The 20,437-nt window shown below is 41.7% G+C and overlaps 1 protein-coding gene across 2 annotated transcripts in view; it reads left to right on the top strand.

Annotated features, from left to right (window-relative positions):
- The window catches only part of LOC149372044 (C2 domain-containing protein 5), a 38,446-nt gene extending 21,439 nt beyond the window's left edge, over positions 1 to 17,007 (top strand). For both annotated transcript variants that reach the window (XM_089566399.1, XM_089566400.1), the window contains exons 16-31: positions 33 to 137; positions 779 to 868; positions 2,136 to 2,193; positions 3,282 to 3,335; positions 3,510 to 3,584; positions 4,103 to 4,177; positions 4,432 to 4,548; positions 5,120 to 5,236; positions 5,758 to 5,844; positions 6,488 to 6,577; positions 7,050 to 7,131; positions 9,202 to 9,276; positions 10,439 to 10,485; positions 12,049 to 12,174; positions 13,513 to 13,659; positions 16,879 to 17,007. In XM_089566399.1, the coding sequence (XP_089422525.1) occupies positions 33 to 137; positions 779 to 868; positions 2,136 to 2,193; positions 3,282 to 3,335; positions 3,510 to 3,584; positions 4,103 to 4,177; positions 4,432 to 4,548; positions 5,120 to 5,236; positions 5,758 to 5,844; positions 6,488 to 6,577; positions 7,050 to 7,131; positions 9,202 to 9,276; positions 10,439 to 10,485; positions 12,049 to 12,174; positions 13,513 to 13,659; positions 16,879 to 16,980 (1,447 nt within the window). In that variant the 3' untranslated portion in view covers positions 16,981 to 17,007. The remainder of the gene's footprint in view (positions 1 to 32; positions 138 to 778; positions 869 to 2,135; positions 2,194 to 3,281; positions 3,336 to 3,509; positions 3,585 to 4,102; positions 4,178 to 4,431; positions 4,549 to 5,119; positions 5,237 to 5,757; positions 5,845 to 6,487; positions 6,578 to 7,049; positions 7,132 to 9,201; positions 9,277 to 10,438; positions 10,486 to 12,048; positions 12,175 to 13,512; positions 13,660 to 16,878) is intronic.
- The last annotated feature ends 3,430 nt before the right edge of the window (positions 17,008 to 20,437 follow it).

Below are 20,437 nucleotides of genomic sequence, written 5' to 3'. Positions count from 1 at the left end.
AGCTTGTTGCTCAGTGCACACCTTTGTTTCAGCATTGATGACTCGGCAGGCAAGCTGGATTGCAAGCTGTGCCACATTCCTTACAATGAAGCAAGTGTTCCTTTCCAAGCCCAGCTAGTTAAGTGTGGTGTTTGCAGGTAAGCTTATCTGCCATTAACTTGAGAATGTGCGTTGAACTCAGTTTGTTCTATCCTTTTTCTTTTCTCATACTGTGCGCGGATTCTGTTTGATTCTGTTTTGTTGTCAGTGCAGTGCATGATTCCTCCTGCTCGTCAGTTTAAATGTCTGAGCTACTTGGCAAAGTCAGTAATCCGTTAAGAGTGGCAGAATAGAAGTATGTTTTCAAAACAGCTTTGTTTGGGCTGTATGAATTTTTAATGCTTTCATAACCAGATATTTTAAGTTTAATGGCTGTTGGTTGCTGAAGTGCCTTCTTGTGCACGTTCTTGGATAACAAAATTAAGGCACTTACTGAACGAAATGAGTGCATCAAGATAGCTCGCGGAGTTTGCAATTCTTGAGCGTTAATTCGTCAAACTTGCCTTTTCCATTTTCATACGAGTGTTAGTGGCTTGAGTTTAGAAATGAAACTGTTTTTGCCACCAGTCATCTCGGAGCATTGAATGCAATTCAGAGTGGGAGCTGAGTGCTGCGTGCCGTTGTCGTTTGTGAAGGATTGTGATACATTCAAGTGCATAGCAATGCTTGTTTCAATTTACTTTAGTGCGAGCATGTTGCTTATTGTTCACAGAGTCCTTTCTGCTGTCTTTCCTTTCAGACGTGCCAAGGTGCCTGATGTCCTGTTTATGACAATTGAACCCCCTGCAGGGATGCCCATTGTGGGCAAAAGCTGCCTGATTCAGGCTAGGCAAGTGTCTCTCTCAATACTTATGGGAGGTGAAGGCAAGCTTTGAACGAACAGTCATTAGCAATTGAATGCACTCGACTGGCTCCCATTGAAGGGAAACCCTCATATCGCTTTATCTAGTATGAAAGTTGCACACATTTGCGTATGTGTAAGGCCTGTTAATAGGGATTGCCTTGGGATGAAGCATCAGATCATCTTGTATAGCAGGGTTCTCAATATTTGCAGCCTTGGGGAACTCCTGCAGCTTTCGAAAGGTTCTGAGAAGCCGCAGGTGTCTTGACTTCCATCCTTAGCTGCTTGACGTGCATATTAAAGAGGAGCATGCAGATGCATGGCACCCCAAGGGATGACCAAATTCAATTAACAGTGATTGGTTACACATCAAAACAATCTGCAGTGAACAGTTAAGAAGGCCAGTTTCAAAATAGAGTGGGTGAAGGAAAGGTGGAGGTTGAGGGATGCATCAATTTAGGTGCTTGGGGAACCCTAAAATGCACCCCATGGAAACCAAGGATTCCGCAGGGTCTAGCTTGAGAACCTCTCTTGTATAGTGTCATGCATGATGTTTTAAAATTGGAAAAGAAATGAATTTTCAGTAAAAATTATGGAGAAATTTGGCCCTGATTTTCACCTCAGAATTTAAGTGTAAAACTTGAATGTGAGGAGCCTTTGCAGCGCTATGTACAATATAAATTACGCTGCTACAATATGCGTTTTCTGCCCAGCAGTAATGCTCAGTTTATTCTTTTACTTGGGAGTGCTTGTGTAGTGTGTGGGGACACCCGTGTACACATTCTATTATTTAAATTTTTCCTCGCCTGATCTTTACCTTGGTGACCGAATTTCGATGGAGGTGAAATTCTAGAGGCCCGTGTACGGTGCGATGTCAGTGCACATTAAAGAACCCCAGGTGATCGAAATTTCCGGAGCCCTTCAATACGGTGTCCCTCATAGCCTGAGTCGCTTTGGGACGTTAAACCCCCATAAACCGTAAACTTTACTTTGGTTTTTTGGGTTTGATACTTTGTGCACTAGATGCATTGCTCAGAATACTAGACATTGATACTAGCCTAGAATTTTTTAGGAACTTGTGAGTTTTGTTACCCCAATGATGTAATGCAAGAAAGCTGCTTTTAATTATCCGTAGACAAAGGTTTTAGCTGTTGGACTGATGAGATTTGCAGCAAATTGAATTCTTGTCTTCTGGTCTTATTTTTGCATCTAATTGTGTCTTTTTTTTTTTGTTGTTGCGGTGTCATTGTTGCAGAGTATGCAAGAACAAGAAAGATCTGAAAGGAGAGCAAAATGCCAGAGAGATCAGTGATGTGAGTAGAACATTTTGTAGTTCTTATGTGCAAAAGAATCCTGGGAGTTATTGCTGACGCTAATTTTATACATTGCTACTTACCTTTTGTGACTACCTTTGCGCTTTGACTTGCTACAGTGTATGTTGGAAGAAAAGGTTCACTTATAACGAAGGCCAGTGATTTTTCTTTGATATAAAAGCCACATTTCTGTGGCTTATGTTTACACTTATTTTATGTTTATGTCTACATCTGTGTGGTGAGTTCACAAGTGCACGTGCTGACATTGTGATGCACAGCAGAATTTGGCACTGTGTTTGACGATACATGTGCCCGAAATAAGAGGAAGCTTTGTCACTCAAGAGGGTTCTCAGAAGTCTTGATATCTGGCTTTTTTTATAGTACGAATCTTTTATACATGAGTAGTACGAATGTTTTATATATGAGCTGTTGTCATAAGTTCTTTCAAACTTGGTCAAATGGAGTTTGACCTGAGCCAGAAAAAAAAAGTAGGCCGGTATGCATGCAGACTTGCTGATTCCAAACTATTGGATCTATGAATAGCTTCTTAAATCTACTGGAACTGTTTTTGACATTAACTTATCATGTTATTTTTGTCAAAAGGTCTTATTAAAGGGTTTTCCTTGAGCACACATTTGTTATGAGTACAAACCCTTAATAAAGAATAAAACAGTGAAAGCATCTTGTTTTTCTTTTTTTTTTTTACTCAAGGCTAATGTTTTGCTTCTCTGTGTCAAATGTGTATTGTCACACTCTTTCTTTTCTTGTTCATTTGGAAGCTGTCCGTAGTGTCCCTTGAAAAGTACTTCTCGTGTCATGTTCTGCTCCGTTGTGCCATCATTTGTCACTGCAGAGTTTGGAAAATTTATCTTGATTTGTTAGCAGGTGTGATCATTTGTGCCAATTTGTGTCTAGTAGCTGTTAGTGGGAATAGAAAAAAAGGTAATAGGAATGTCAAGGCCGCATGCAGTAGCCTTTGCATACATTTATTCTCGGTGCACAGAATCTACCTACAGTTGCTGGTGCATGATCTCTCCCAGGTGTTTGTGATGACACATTACACTTAAGCCACTGTTTCCCTTTTGCAGAGTCTTCCATTCCTTGAGATTGAACTGCATCGTCAGATACAAAGTAAGCTTAAGGTGAGTGGGTTGCAGAGGAACATTATTTTTATCTTGCAGTGTTTGCTGCGCTCTGTCAATTTGGCCTGTTAAAGCACTTCTCTTTCATTTCGTAGCATTTTGCCACATTCCTCAGTTAGTCTTTTGAACTCATTTAAAAGTTGTGCTGTACTAAGTCTGACCTTTGTCCTGTAGCTCAAGAACATGAATGGCATTTTCGGCCTGAAGGTGCAGGTGTCAATTGGAGAACGCCTGATTGCCGGAATCGCAGTGAGTAGCTCTGCAAGTTTTGTTTTATGCCACCACTGGTGTGTGCATTAGGAGGCTGTAGATTTTTTGTGTGATCTTTTTGTTCGTGTGCAAAAAAAAAACAACTAATTTGTTCTGGCTGCTGGGGCTTAAAATTGTGATGGTATATTTCCAGTGCGCATAACTCGCATAAAACTAATCAATGGTTGAATCACTGAACAAAAACCAGGTCTGAAAACAGGGAATTGTATTCTAAAAACTGCAGGTTTTGGTCAGCTATGAACCTTTCTTCAGCATTTCAACACTTCCCTCGTGTTGCTGAATGGAAACAGAAAAGTTTGCTGGCTTTATGCGCAAGCGCATAAATGACATTACCTGCTTGCACAAGTATCAAACACACTTTAATTTTCGCTAAGTAACAAGTCGGAAAAGCTTGACTTCCAAAGCATGGTGCATATTATTCTTTCTGTGACAGTGCATACATGCTCATGTTTCAGGTTTGAAACTGAGTTAACATGATCATTTTTTTCACTTTTCAGACTGGAACTGGTGCTTGTCTCACAGCAATACCACTGCCTTCTTTACCCATTCCAAAGCTCCTTAGTCGTCGACAGGTGTGTTGTTCTCTATGCACCGTGCCTTCATTTGGAGCTGATCTTTAGAATTGGTTTATAATCTTTATGAGCAGGGCATACTGTGTCAGTAAAGTTTTATTGCGGCCTGTCCTCATTCTGTGCACATTCATGATACAGAAACAAGAGAGACATGTGAGATTGAAAATGCTTGTGCTTTGGTTTGATGTCATGCTTGGTAGCCTTTTGTGGCTTTTGTAGTCTAGCAGTCTTTTATTTGTTCTCCGTGTCATTAGGATCACGCAGCATTGAAGCAGAATGGAAAATCCACGGGCGATTCTGATACTAGTGATGATGAGCGGGCTACCCTTGACAGAAGCCACTGCACAAAATCAGAAGCATGTGTGGTAGAGGTGAGGCTTTTTCCTTTATGCCTGAATTTCTTACTGTAGCTCTGTGGAAGGCCCATGTGCTCTCTTCTGCCACAAATGTCAGCAGTCACATCATAGCAGTATAGAATTGTTCAGTTACAAATGAATGAGATGATAAAAATGAGCCATTTGTGTGCTTGCTCAAGTTCGTAACGTTCCATTGGTGAAAAACCAGTTGTTCAGCATGCACTAAACAACACTGGTGAAGGTGAAAAAGTGTGAAAAAACAGCTTAAGAGGTCGTACTTCAGACACCGCTGCTGTTTTCCAACTTCTGTACTTTTTTTTTTTTTTTCACACCAGAGGTGATGCTGGTATGACTGTCAGGTTTTGTGTTTACCACCAGCGCTGCTTTTCCTCAACCCCACATTACTGATGTGGTGCTTCCATTTGTGAGCCCCATGGGAGCAGTGTCTTTGGCACAGCTGCGTGGCCGGTGCTGAACTGCACAGAGGAGGCTGTGCTCTTGTCAATGTGTACACTGCCAAGCGGCGGCAGTCGCATGCAGGCGTCACTCTCTGCAGCAGTCTTTACACCCTTGTTCATGTGCGCAGCTGGATGATGCGGAGGATGCAGTGAGCATTCTCAGGGAGCCCCACATGCCCGACGGATTTGCCATGTGCAACACGGAGGTCATGCCTGGCATGGATGGCTTCTGCTGCAACTTGCAAGTGAGCACTTTTCTGAAAAAGAAGAGAGAATAGTTTTTTGTTTAGATGATTACTCATCAGTAGTTGAAGTGGTCATTTTCATGTTTCTCATTAGCCTTTTTTTCCACTTACGCAGGTGTCCCTTTTGGTTGCATAGTCATTAGTCTCATTCCAGTTTACGGTTATTTTTGTTTGTGCAAAATGTGTGTGTGCATTGTTAGCACTCCTGCCTGGGGAACAGCTGCGGCAGAGTGAGTGCTTCTCCAGACCTAGTGAAATAAGGTTGAGTTGAAAACCGGAAAAACTTGAGAAACTTGGAATGACTTTTAGTGTTCGTTTTAACGAATCAGCATGGTTGAAGGTCTATTAACTTATGAGGGAGTTTCCAAGATACCATATGATTGGAATGACTAGTGTATGGTGAAGAGCATTACTAGTATTTTGAATGTTATTCAAGTGCTGGAACATATAAATGCATTAAAATATTTTTTCATAATATCTCATTGTGTGTACAACATCATAATCCTTTTTTCTTTGTGCAGCTGTTTATGCAAATGTATAGAGCTAGACTGTTTCCTGGTGTTCATCCAAGTCGAATATTGTCCCAGCACTTCGACCACATCATTCAAGTGAGTACAGTGTTTTTTAAGAGAGTTTTTTTTTTGTTATAATGTTAGGAATATTTTCTGCCTCTGCAAAATGCCAAAATTTAAACAGATAGGTTTCAATGTGAGAAGTCATCACGTACATGTATATGGTTCATATTCGTTTATGTACTTGTGTGATTCGTATTTTTCAGTTCTTTATGCCACTATAGCCTCCCAGCGAAATCTGGATGTCAATCCACACGGTGTGTGTTCAGAATAGGTGTACCTCCACAAAAGTTCTCTCTCTCTCTTTGGGTAGGCCTTATTTATGCTCCAAATTGCCGAATTGAGACATCGTTAAAGGCTGCGGTGCACTTTTAGCATTATTGTGGTTGTTTCATGTTGATTTTACCTGAATGTACAAAATGTTCTGCATGACATTGTGTCCCTTCTTGCAAAGTGGAATGATAATGGGTGCTGCTGAGTATTTGATGGCATTTTTGTAGCAGATACGCTCCTCTGTTTTGTATTTATGGAGATGTCAGATGAATGCAGTCATGTCACCTAGCAGGCTTGCATGTAACATTAGACATAGCAACAAGCTTTGAAAAATTATAAAATTGATATCAGCTTCAGTTGTGTCATTGATATATTAATTTTTGAGAGGATTTCATTTCCTTTTCAGAGTCTTTTTGTAAAGCTTCGCAAATTGGTTCCATGTTGCTTGGCAAGCCTAAGTTTTCATATCGAGCTTCCTGACCAAGATGAACTGCAGGTGAGCTGTGTCAGCGATTTACCCTTCATTCCCTTTGTCTCTTGGTTAAACCATTGTGTGCTGCGTATAATCACCAAAGTGGCACATATAGGGAACCTGTGCTGCATTGTGGCTTTGTGGCTTCAGTGTTCCTCCCTGAAGCAATGAGACAAGCACATTGCTGTGTGTTCTCGCATGGAGCAGCAAACGCAGAAGGGTACACCGCAGCTGGACAAGGGTTACATCGTGCAGCCTTTAACACTGAGGAACAATAATTCAGGTTCAGTGCAATAATTTAGAGGTCTTGTGCGACAAAGCGGCAGTGCTTCACATTGTAGCCTTAAGGGTAGCTTAAGCGCCGTCCCAAGTTTTCTGCCTGTGTGTATCACACAATCAAGCTGCACTCAAATGTTGCGTTAGGGAGTACGGTAATCATCGGGCAAGTTTTTTGGTGCTCATGCATTTTTCTGCTGTGGTCCCGTGTGTTTGTCAGGTGGCTGTCGTGGGGACTGCTGTCAGCTTGGATGACCATGCTATGGAGGCTCAGACTAGCATCAGACTGAAGCCCATCGCAGGTGTGTGTCTACCACATGCGCTTAAGTCATTTGACCAGCATAGGCTGATGGGAGTTTGCTGCCATCACCTGCTCATTTGTCTTCTGTGACAGGGTCACTGTTAATCTTGTGTATAAATAACAAGAGGCCTTGTCTTTACTTTTTGTCTACTTCATGCAGTGGAAAAAAAAGTACCAGATTTCTTTGGGCTACAGGGCTTTCAGTACAGTTTTTTGTACTGAAAGCCCTGTAGCCCAAAGAAATTTAGGGGGTCTTTAAAGGGAAGCTGAGCATTTTTTTTGTCAGTCTTCAACAAGCTGCAAGTATTTGAATATATGAAGCTTGCAGGTAAAGTGGGCCAAGTTTTATTGTGCTGTTGTTTGAAACAGTGGTGCAGTCATTTAACAAAGCCACAGCAGTGTTCAAGCTTCTCTGCACTTCACAGTGTCATGGCCATTTGTGGGTACAAATACTATGGTGGGAATTAAAAAGAAATAAAAGTATAGTTCCGGGCACAGAAGGGACAGGTTTGCTTGCCCGTCTTGTAAACTGTCATTGTTTTTTGTACAGCGTTCTTTCTTGTTTTTTCCTTTTGGACTAGATTTTATGGTGTGACAACCATTGTACATATAATTGTGTTCTATGTCATTTTGTTAGACAATGTAGCTGTCAAATCCAGCCAGTAAGTCAAATTTTGCTACTTGCTAAGATAAGGTTCATCTATTGCTTTCAGTCTTTTTTCTTTTCTCTTTTTTGCTAAAGACACCTTGAGTAGTATCTGAGAACTCTGATGAGCAAAGCATCTGATGAGGCACTGTTTGCAGAATGTTTTCGAAGATGAGTGTTTGAGAGAGCTTTGATTAGCAAAGAATAGCCATTTAGAGTTTGGAGAGTGGATGAGAAAGTTTTTGGTGCATTTTTGGGGCCATTTGAAAGCATTTTCGGATGTCAGAGCAGCCTGAGAGTGTCAATTAATGGCTTCTTCTTTAACCTGGGATTCTTGCTGAGCTCATGCCAAGGCCCTGTGCATTTTATCCATGTCGGCATGCTGTTTTCTCATGTTTTAATGCAGAAATGCACTTTGGAACTTTCACACCAGGTTTTCACAGACCCAGTTTTGGGGCAGCCAATCCAGTTTTTGCTCATAGATCCAGCTTTGTGTGCACACTACAGAAGTCACCAGGACAGTAGTGAAGAGCACCCATATCTTTAAAAGCTTGCAGCTTTCCAGTTTTTTAGCAATGCCATGACAACCCTGACCAGACAGTCAGTCGTTCCGTGCCCTTCGAAGGACCGCAGTGCTGAAATGGACGAGACTACGAGCATATATGTAGAGCGCTTATTGCCAGTTTCAGCGCCATTTGCTCGGCTGCTCCATGACAGGATCCTCGCTGCTCATCTGCTCACAGCGGGGCTTGTAGGAGGATAGGTTTTCCATGTCATGCACATGAGCTTGGAAGAGGAGGAGGATGGGGAAATAGTACAATTGGACACATGGGTTTCCGTGCCAGCCCCCTTAAGGAGAAGAATAAGGAAGGGGAGATGAGAAATGTGCTAATCCATCAGCAACTGCTGGTGCAGTCAGTGAAATACTGATCTGCAGCAGTTGCATGAAGTGTTTTGTGGCTGTATCTGCAATTTTTTCACTGTTATTGTGTTAACTGCTGTCTCTTCATTGTCCCTGTATTGCAGTGTTGTGGGGCACATTCTCTTCCTCCCTCTCCTGACCTCGCTTGCTTGTAGAATCATGATTATTGACAGCTGGCACATCTGAAATTTTTTTCTTCACATGGTCTTTTGAATGCATAAAAGTTTCTTTTGGAAAGAGTGTTAAAGGGAAGATGACATGCACACAGATGTATAGCATTTGTCGACGGTAATTGTTCACACTGACATCAGTTCCTCATGAATACTAGTTGGGGTCTGAGCGCTTTGGATGAACGTCGAAGTTGAATTTTTTTGTTATTGTGTACAGTGAATGACTAGTGAGCCCGTGCACTTTTTTCTGGGTGGCCACAACTTTGTAACCACTGCTGATCAAGAAGCATGACTGTATTGCCTTGTTCCCCCTTTGTTTGTTGACATGTGCAGCCTCCACAGAAACAGATCAGGAGCTGATTTTTCGAATGGATGAGGAGAAGCACACTGACCAGCTACCTTCTATCGGTGAGTATCATGAGCTTTTTAATGGATTGATAAGCATTTTCTACCCAGTGTGCAGTAAGTATATAATTAATCAATGCCACTTATGATTGACTTGACACCCTTGACAAGTTTGGACGTGTGCTGTGCTGTTCACTTTCCTGTTGTAGCTGTCACTTTTTTGTTACGATGCATGTGGCTTGCTTGTGATTCTAAACTGTGGAAGTGCAGGCTGGTTGTTCGTCATTGTTCATGTCTTGTTTTATGATTCATTTGTGACAATGAGATATATCATAAAGTAAGTAGAGAAGGTAAACAATGAACTTTAGAACTTTATTGTGAAAGGCCACAATGTGTGTACAGTGCTCTAAAACACTTGAGTAAAATAGTATAACAGTGTTGTTTGATTCAGGAGCCTTCTGGTATTTATCCACAGGTGAGTAACGGGACCTTAGCGACTTTGACTATAATTTTTTTTGCCGTTCAGTGACAGTGCTGCTTACTAAAAATGTTGCGTTCGTGAAGTGCCTTTAAGCGATATATATTTTTTTTTTATCTCAACTAGCCGTATTCTGTGTGAATGGAACAGTCACCAAGCCTTGCGGTGGGGCACATTTTACATTCCTGCTACTTTGGATGCAGCTGTCGCGCTGGCTCAGTGGTTATGGTTCTTAGCTGCTGTCCCGAAAGACGCAGGTTCATCCGCGGTCATGGCATTGGCATTTTGATGGAGGTGAAATGCTGGCGGCCTGTATAATACGTGATGTCAGTGCACATTAAAGAACCCCTTGTGGACGAAATTATCTGCAGCTCTCCACTACGGCGTCCCTCATAGCCCAGATCACTTTGGGACGTTAAACCCCATAAAGTAAACCAAACCAAACCTAGTCAGGGTGCCTTGTGCAGTGGGGAGGGTCTTACTGTATAAAGTTGCTTAAAATGCGAGGGTGTGACAGGAGCCTGGCTTTTCATGTCAGCAGCTGTTCCATGTACATGCAGCTTCCAAGGAACTTTTGAGCAGCTTTATGGCTTTATCACAATGCATAGTTCGACTATCTGAGCCAGGTTTCAGAATGTGGGGAAAAAACGGCGCTTTGACGCAGGATGCATGAAGAGGTGTTCCGTGCTGTGGGTACCTTTAGTTTTCATAATTTTGCTAAAGTCTACAAAACATTTTACCTCACAGGTCAAAAGCTTCCAAGGATTCCCAGGCTCCCCAATTTAAAATATCAGGTGAGAAACCTCATGAAACTTGAAACAGATGTGCTAAACTAGCGAGTGAAACAGGGGACAATAAATTTAAAGTTTATTGGTGCTTGTTTTCAATAATTACAAAAAGTTGTGTAACATTTGTTTTATCCACAGGGAACTTCTGTTGGGGAGAAGACTATGCTGTGGGTATCATAATGTGTTGCAACTGAAAACTCTTACTTTTACCCGGTCTATTGAGGGGCATTGTACACTTCAGACCTCTGCAGGAGCAAAATTTCTTGAAATTTGGGCAGAAAGAATTACGCTTTGTAATTCAGGCTTGAAAGGATGACGCTGCATTTTTACAGGAACCTTTGTGAGTATTTTACAGAGGGTCGGAGAATTTTGAATAAATCGTATAGTTAATGCTGTTTATCAGTTTTTGGGCACATAATGCTTGGCTCATACAAAAAAAAAAAAAAAAAAGAGAAAACCCTGCAGAAATGGAATTCTTTAGCTTTTGTGATTTTTGCTTTGTGTTGTGAAGTTTATGCAGTAATTATAGATTTTAAGAGCATCTATGCGGTCATAATGAAGTTCCTTTTCTTACAATGTATGCTATCTGAGCGAATTTCGTCTTATTATTACAGGTTTCATTTGTGATGTGTAGTAAAGGCACAAAGTCAGGGTAGTATGTGAGGTGGGTGGTGCGATGTTAATTGAGACTAAAATTTTTCTTCTTAATCCTCTCGCTATGCACAAATGGTAATAATAAGGGTTTTTGCAGTGATGGCGAACAGACCACTGTACAAAAGTAGGGGGTAGGCTTTGTATAACTTTACAAGTGAATAAGAAAACCTTTTTTTTTTTTTTTTTTTAAGCAAGCTTGGTCGGCTGGCATTTTCTGGTTTTTCTCTCAATCACAAACACTGGAATTCGAGATGTGATGCCATTTTGTGCGGAGTTGTGTGCAAAATGGTTCACAGCATATTTTTGGCTACTTCTGGTTCCTTCTGATAACCATTCATATTTAAAAAACCATACTGATCTAAAAATCAGAATTTTCAGGGAGAATATAAGGGGAGAGTTGAGCCTGTCTTTAATAAAATGTATTCAGGTTGAGAATTTAGCTGGAATTTTATCTTGCCATAGGGTAATAAATGAAAAGTGGTGTGTGTGTGCGTGTGTGTGTGAAACAGTGAGACGGGGTTTGAAGGGAAGTGAACACCTCTTCCTCATTTTTAAAACTGCCACATGTGTGTAGTATCTAATTCACTTTCTTATTGCCCAGTTTCATTGTCTTGTGATATAAAATTTCCCTTGTTTGCTCTAGAAAGACCAGGTCATTTTGGTTTAGCTATGTGGCTTCATTGTAATCATGAAAAGCGCTTGTGCTCTTTGTATACTTGTTTTTTTTCTTTTGGTCTTGTAGAAGGATTAAAAATAAACTCACCAGCTAATCTGTACAGATCAGAATGACAAGTCAGCCTAACCAGAGAAAAAATAAAGTTTCATTCTGAGGGGAGGCAGATATGTCCTATTTCAAAATATTGATACTGTTTTTTTTTTTTTTTTGGCCATGGATTTGTGCACTTACCCCTGCAGGAACTCTGTTGTGGAAGGCATGGTGTTGACCTGACATCTCTGGATCACATACCGGGAGGAAAGATTGAGAAGTACTTGGGCAACCTCGATTTCTTTTTCATCCGTGAGGGCACCAGCATACGAGAGGTATGGAGCCAGCTTTAGTGAGGGGCCCACTGTCTGCTTGTGCGTGATTTGGCAGGATTTTCCTCTTGAGTCCACCAGTGCGTGCCGTACTTGGAACATGGCAACATGTGGCCGTCACACTGCCGCTGACAGCTGGCAAAAATCGGCAGCGAAGGCACATGTGCCTAGTGCCGCCTATTCTCACCAGTTCTCAGCAGTAGCCCTTTGCGAGGCACAGCGGCCACGCATTGCCATGTTCCCTCTAAGTGTGACACATGCTGTACCTTTGTTGTTGACTGCTTTCCTTGCAGGCATTAAGAAACAACCATCATATTCAATTTTGAGACAACATGGCATATTTGATGCTGCTGCAGCTTTGATTGCCATGTTCAGTCAGGAAGCTGGGATGCAGTAGTGTCATTTGAGCAGTCTTTATTGGCTGACAAATTCTCATGTTCTATTTTGTTCAGTGTCAAGCAAACATGCCTCAGAATTCATCTGCTGTGGCGGCAGCCTTTGATGACCAGGCATAGCTTGGTGCATTTCCATCGCACCCAGTGCATCACTCCGATATCAGTGCAGTGACATGACTGTTTGCAGGTCATGCTAGGAACGCTATTTTACTTTGTGGACTAGCAACCAGAAGTAGCCCAATCCAGAGGAAAAATGTTGATGTGGCCTGTGATGGAACGTGAAACAGGTAGCAATGCCTGGAGATGTTGGAGAAAACAATGACTGCACTGGAAATGAATGCGGAGGATGTGCTTACAGCATGTTAGGCCGCCCCTCATTACTCTGCAAATTCCTTTTTTGTCAGCACTTTGGGCACTCTGTGGGTTGATTCCACTTCAAGTCTCACTGAGCTGCTACTGCTGCCACAAACCATCGTAAAATACGCAGTTTTTGCAGGTACTAAAAATGGCTACGGGTCAGAACACTGGTCTATAAGGTGCAATTCATTTAGTAGGTGGTGTTTTTATTTATAGTTAACGCATTCTTAACGAAATTCAAAATTCCAGCTTGAGGATTTGTGTGGGAAAGCTTTCTTAGTCCCTTGCAGTGAGGTAAATAAGGTGAATCTTATTTATAACTTTTTTCAAAAGCAGCCTTCTGGAATGTGCCACAGAGTATACTTAGCCAAGACACTTAGTAAAGAAACTTGCTCGTAAAAGTTACGATGTGGCTAGACCCTCTGTCCAAGGTTTCCACAAACCCAAGTACGGTGGTGAGGCATTGAAGACTGCCAGCACCGTGGCTCCTGCAGCTAGAGTGGTAAATTAGCTTGAAGTGACTTTCACCCGTTCATTGGCTGCAAACAGGCAGGCTCTCCATGTGTGGCTGTTCTCATTCCATTTGCAGGAAGGTGGCCTAAATGGGTTCGTGCAAGGTTTTATGACCGAAGTCCTGGCAATAGTGCGGGCCCACGTGGCTTCGCTGGGTGGCAATGCAGTTGTGGCTTTTCAAATGACTCAGTGTGTCCTGCTTCACAACCCTCACAAGAATCAGGTCAGCTGCTTTTCATGATCCCTGTGTTGTAATTCTGTTTTCATCACGTGGAGCAAATAGCTGCAAGAGTGGTTACATATGGTAGCCAGTATCTGGTGTACTGTCGCTGACTGCACAAGGTCGTGTATAGTAGAATCTCGATGATACAAATCTCTCGCGGTCGCAAAAGATATTCCCATCAGCTGAAATTCATGTCATCAAAAAACGAACAAGATCCACGTGCTGAAGCCCAGGAAATGCGTTCACGCAGGTCTGTTTATGGCTGGCAGGATTTGTTTGCGGCCATGTGTCACTGCTCACTGCTTGTGGTGCATTCTTAGCGACTAGAGGTTGCGATGCATCAGCGACCTGCAGATTGCATGGCATCATTCACTGCACACGGTGCGTACTGCAGGACTGATGATCGTGACATTGGCATTGTGTGGGCAGTGTGTAGCGCTTGCTGGTGTGGTCAGAGCTCTTACATTCATATGATCCATAGTGGCATCAGAGAGTGTTCGCAGCATCCAAATCTGCACTTAGGTCAGGGAATTTCGCAAATTAATACCATCTTGAATATTCGTAGTATCAGCCGTAGTCGTACCATTGAGTTTCTACTGTTGTTTGATGTTTCAGAGTAAATTATTTTGACATGATGCCTTTTTTTTACTAGAGATGTGAGAATAATGAAATGTTCGAGTACGAATCATATAGGAATATGAAGAAAAAATGTCTTCGAATATCGAATATCTGTTGAGTAAGAAAAAAATTTGAGAAAATGATCAGCAAGAACATCTTGTACTAGATCTTGTTTTTTTCAAAAGGTCTTTGCAACTTAAATAAACAAAACTAAACTGACTGAGCACCGTATAAAAAAATATGATGTACACAGAAATCATTATTTGATTAGACAGCATAACAGTATCCAACCTGTAATGTGGTCATGCAAAATGAAATGCATGTAATAACCAGACTTACAACAAAAAATAACATGATGGTGAGCAAAACTTCATTAATTCGGAGTTCAAGGGAGCGGAAAAAATTCCCGGGTTACCTGAAAGCCGATTTATAAAATGCCATGAGGCCCCCCGAAAACAAAACTGCCTAAAATGTGAGAGTGCAGTAAAGTCTTATGAGGGGGCTCCATCGCGTAAACACCTGTAAGCATGTGATGAGCACCCAGTTTAGATGTGTTGGGAGAACAACACGAACGCAAGTCAGGGGGGAGTGCACCTTGGTGTCAGAACTGCGAAATTGCTTCTAAATTCTAAAAGGGAAAAAGAAACGACCGGCGACTTGGCACTTGGCGTCGGAAGGCGGTACGGAGCTAGAATTGGACTACTGGCGAATGCGCAGACCGACAGCTGCCGTTGCCAAGAGTGAGCGCCAAAGCTCAGAAACTGAAACTACGCGGCTTGGCTATTTTTTGGCCTGATGACAGGGGCTCTGCAATCATTGTCACACCAGCCATTACACCCACTTAAGAAGTGAGCGGGTTATGAAGCATCATGCAGTAGGCGGGATTTTTACACAATCGCTTGTCGCTGTGACACCTTGACTCGCCCCTTCGGGAGCCACATGCAAAGTTCCGCAAGTGGGCTTTCCCGCATTTCATTATTGACTAAAACGAGAAGGTAGATCTCGCGCTAGGAGAGTTATGAAGGCAACAGATGAATGCCTTGGGTGTGGGCATTAAGTGTGCGACATATTACAGAAGGATAAAAAAAAAAGGGTGCTTGTGCATTGCGATTGTTCGAAGAGGGTCATTGGCCATCTTGTTCGCAGCACGTGCGATATGTGGGAGAGCCCACTTGCGGGCACGAGGTTAAGCCTGGCAGCGTCGGAATGCCATCAGTCCATGCGATAAATGACGGAGAAGGAAGGGAGCTGGACCTTTGTATTGTTTTCACACTCAGACTCAAACTCGGTTGCCATATTATCTGCCCAGATGTTGTGGTTTTGCCACGGTCGAATTTAGTATGAAAGTCGGCGCGACATACTATCACTGGCGAGCATTTGGGAAGTTTCGAATATTCGAAAATTCTCAATATCAATTTCTTGAATACGAATGCAAACCAAATATCAAATATATTTGATTTGTGTTTGAAATTTTGAATATTTGCACACCTCTAGTTTTTACTTTCTTTTGCTAAGCCCTTGTTTGAATGCACATAGTAAGTGCTAAATCTTCTCAGCTGTCACTGTTGCCATTTCACCCTGAACTTTAAGTTGGACCACGTTCTTGCATGGAAAACTAGTTTCAAGCCGGCATATGTATCATTTGATGATATACCTAACCACTGAATATTCATTAAGGGGGGACACTGGTCTTGAAAAATGTTTTTTATTAATTTAGTCATAGTTATGAAATTTTCAGGGCACATGTATTTTTGTGCGCTGATTCTAGATATGTCATTTAATTTCATGTAAAACAATTCCTTGAGCACTTATGCACATTTTATGCAAGTATTTTGCGGACAGTTTTGAAGAAAATTTGCTGCGGGAAACTCTCTGAAATGTATGCCACTGGGTTCTCTTGACACCAAGGAATACAATAAGGGCAAAATTATCATCCTGGCTCTCATAGAACTTGAGTAATAGGGTACTGAAGCTGCCACTTCAGAAGAAGGAATACACACTTTCCTTCTCATTTCTGAAGCGACAACTTCAAAACTCTATAACTTAAGTTCTATGATAGGCAGGAAGACAATTTCACCCTTATTGTATTCCTTAGTGTCAAGAGAACCCAATGGCATACATTTCAGCGAGTTTCCTGCAGCAAATTTTCTTCAAAGCTCTCCGCAAAATACTAGCATAAAATGTGCATAAGTGCTCAAGGAATTGTTTTACATGAAATTAAATGACATATTTAGAATCATCACACAAAAATACGTATTCCCTGAAGATTTCGTAACTGTGACATCATTAATAAAAATTTTTTTATCAAGACCAGTCTCCCCCCTTAAATGCATTGTTTCAAAATTTGTAAAATGGCTATTTCATGTTTGAAATCGAATAGCTATTTCATCAACAAGCGCTAGCATTCATTTGGAAGCATATAGGAAAAGTGTGAATGTAGATACTGTAAATATGTGTTGCAGAGAAAGAACTTCATTTTTAGACCTACTCTTGGGGGTGAGGTAACCTGGTATACTTGAATTGCTTTTGATTTTAAATGAGTGCTGCAATTTTGACTCATTGTATTTGTAATGTGTGGCGCACACTTCATTTTCCTTACAGGGACAGTGCTTAATAAATGTGGCTGGTGATGCTGTGCTTATCCACTACCACTCTCAAATACCTGAGGCAGAGCTGTCCGGAAACTCATCGTCACCTTGTTGAAAAAAAATAAAACATGAGACAAACTCGCTTTTGCATTGTGTGTAGTTTCAGTAGTTGACAGACACGGAGTCATATTTACTGCTTTACATACTGTACAAACATGGTAAAACAAGTTTCTCGTAATATATACTGGGTGTGGCAGTTATTTGAGAACGAAGTCACGTCCATTGACAAGAAGGAACTCTCACTAGAGATTAAGAACCTATGACTAGGCCTGTGCGACTAGTGTTGTTTGGCTTCGAAGCGAATAGTAATTTTTTTCTAATAGTTTCGAAGTGAATACTTCAAATACTTGTGGTACACAAAAAAGGTTGAGTGGCACAATAGGGAGTTTCAAATTCATATGTTTCTAATTTACAAGGATATTACATGAAAAAAGAGAGTACGCTGGAGCTTTGTCACAGTCATTGAAGCTTGGAGGAATTGACCTACATGTAGTGCTGGCGTGCTGTTTTTGGCGTGAGAAGTGCGGGTGTACAAGGCAGGTACCATAAAGGTACCATAACCATACCATACCAGTACCATACCTGCCACCAGGCAGGTGCCATAAAGGTACCATAACCATACCATACCAGTACCATACCTGCCACCAGGCAGGTACCATAAAGGTACCATAACCATACCATACCAGTACCATACCTGCCACCAGGCAGGTACCATAAAAACTATATGGCAGGTAGAGACTTTGATGCTGCGCTCGCGCCTACTTACATCTGCTGCCGCATGAATGCGTAGACCATCTCCTTCGTACGCGTGGCCAGGGTGCTGTAAACAAAACCACAGAAAAAGTTGGTAAAAGAAAACATATTGTACATAATGCAGAAATGTGTGAAAAAAGTTGTAGCAGGTGTGTTTCAATACTACGGCAAGGTTATTCTACTTGACAATAATTGTAGGAAAGAATGAGAATTCAAAACCCTTGTTCCATTTGTGGAGTTATTGGTGCTATTGCAACTTAGTGATCCTATCTAGTAGTGCGTTTCAGTGCAATAGTGGCTATTGACTGTTGAGAAGGAAGAATTTATTTTCGGTAAGTACAGTTTCTGTTGCTCATGGAAAGCAATCCACTATGTGTAAGCAGGTCATTAATATGCGATATAAACTGTACTTACTTTTTCTGTATGTTTGTTAATCCAAGTTTTGGCACAGGCATCCAAAATAATTGGTGTGTATTCAAGAATTGGCTGTGTAATATAAAGTGATAGGCTGAAAGAAATGCAGAAAAGATAGCTACATTGAAAGGGTATCTAAAGAACAATACCGTATATTGCCGCGCATAAGTCGACGTTTTCTTTTTTTTAAATGTCCTTCCAAAGTTGGGGGGTCGGCTTATAATTGGAGTCGACATATATGCGGAGTCTTAAAGTCGGCCTATATGCGGGTCAAATGTAATTCGGCTTCGGCCGAGTCACAGATAATATCACGCCCCGTGAGATCGTAATTCCATAATAGTTGTCAGACACGGTGCGAAAGTGGATCTGCTTACAAAAAACGAATTTAATTGAGGCATGCACCAGAGGTTTGTTTTAATACAATAGCAACTTGTTATCGACAAACCATGGGCGTCCCACGAACAATATATTCCCGGACAATACCCTGCTGTTGAGGAGGTGGTTCGAGTTTGGGTTCACGACCAGAGAAGCAAGAGCCTGAGTGTTTGCTACATCGACAGTGAAACAAAGGCACGCGCTGTCGCGGAGGAGATGTACATCCCCCGTACCGAGTTTAGAGTGTCTAGAAGTGGGTGACGAATTCCATGAGGAAAAATGGCCTAAGCCTAAGGCGACGAACGACCGTATGCCAACGGTTGCCCTAAGCCTACCAACAGACATGGTCTCTGTGGCGTTTTCCATGTGCGGCATCTCGGCACCGCTTCCGACGACCAGCGACAGCAGTGGCTCATAAGATGATGTTCGTGACTGTGTCCTCACAAGCGACGACGAATCAGGGATGTCTCATGAACGAATAAATGTTTCTTTATGACTCTGCCTTCTGAAAAACTTTTTGGGCAAGCTAGGACCACAGGGTGCAGCAGCGTCGATCTAAAGTTGGAGTCTAACTTTTTTTGCCCAAAGGGGGTCGCGAGTTGGGGGGTTGACTTATAATCAGAGTCGACTTATAATCGGCAATATACGGTAATTTTATCACTAAACTTTTAACTTGTAATACTCTCTGCATGCTTAGTCCAGGATAGACTGAACCGTATAAGCTCGAATACTTGTATTCTGTTACTGCATAGAGAAAATGTTTTTAAGGCGAAAGCCTTTAATGCGTCATCATTGTCGACAGACGGTTGTCAGCAGAGGTGTCACACTTTTTGGTTGGTCGAAATATTTATGAAGTCGGAGTGCGCGGATTCTAAGTAATGAGGTCACCCACGGATGCCTGACGCCCCCTTTTGGAGCACACGACAACTAATAAATAGTTTTCATCCGCTCCGACAGGGGGCGTAAGGCGTTCGTGGGTGACCACATTACATACCTCATTACTGCGAACAGAGCCATGGATACATCCGAACTCATCAAAGCAGAGAGAGAGTCATGCTAAAGAAGCAGTCAAAGTGTGTAGTTGTAATGTGTAGTCAAAGTGTGTAGTCAAATAAAGCACTAGTACAGCACAAACAGTCCTGCAGTCAGTGCCAAACTGGGCCAGGAAAGGCTTTCGCCTTGCAGCACTTTAGAGAGCCAAAGTGCCCCCTGAGTTTTTTTAAGAGTTATTCACATAAAGACTGCTCATCCAAGGTTACCATTTTTTTTCCAGGATACTTGTTTTTCATCTCCTACTGATCTAATTATAAGATGCACAATCATTGGCATATAATTTAGTGTATGTGGTGATGTTTGTGATTATTATTAATATCAAGAAAGAGAAGGCCAAGCATCGACTTCTGAAGATGCAAGAATTAAGATTAACATGGTATGAACGAGCATCATCTAAAGCTACAAACTTTTAGCAGTTTAAAAGGCAAACTGTAACCCTTGCAGGTAATATTCGTTATTGACTGTGCATACAAAGTTGTTTTACAGCTTGATGTGCGAGGCTGAAGTCTTATGGTGTGATATGTGCTCTCCCTTGCCATGAAAGAGGTCAAGGTGATCATTGCCATATGTGACCTATGTGGGCACTTTTTGATTCATAAAGTCCATGCCTGGTTTAGGGACTTGTGACAAAAAAAAAAAAAAAAGCAACGATGGTGACTGGAATGCATTTTAGACGCGCAGTGACACTGCAACTTCACTCTTCTCAAGCTTTTTTGTTGCACGAAATGGAAGGATTGTTGAAAGGGTGGGAAATGAGGCTCCAATATAAATCTTGAGGTGAGTTAATTTACTTTTTCATACAAGTAGTAATCAGAAAAGAATTAATGTGAGATGAAAGGAGAGACCATGGCCATGGTGTACTAAATATTTTAGAATATTCTGTAAAATATTCCAGCTGTGAATGAGCAGAATCGTGG

Source organism: Amblyomma mixtum, chromosome 1 (assembly GCF_055824585.1).
Source record: "Amblyomma mixtum isolate Tamu chromosome 1, ASM5582458v1, whole genome shotgun sequence".
In the NCBI taxonomy this organism is placed as follows: domain Eukaryota; kingdom Metazoa; phylum Arthropoda; class Arachnida; order Ixodida; family Ixodidae; genus Amblyomma; species Amblyomma mixtum.
The sequence above is the reverse complement of the archived record's forward strand: the minus strand, read 5'-3'. Positions and strand labels throughout refer to the sequence as shown.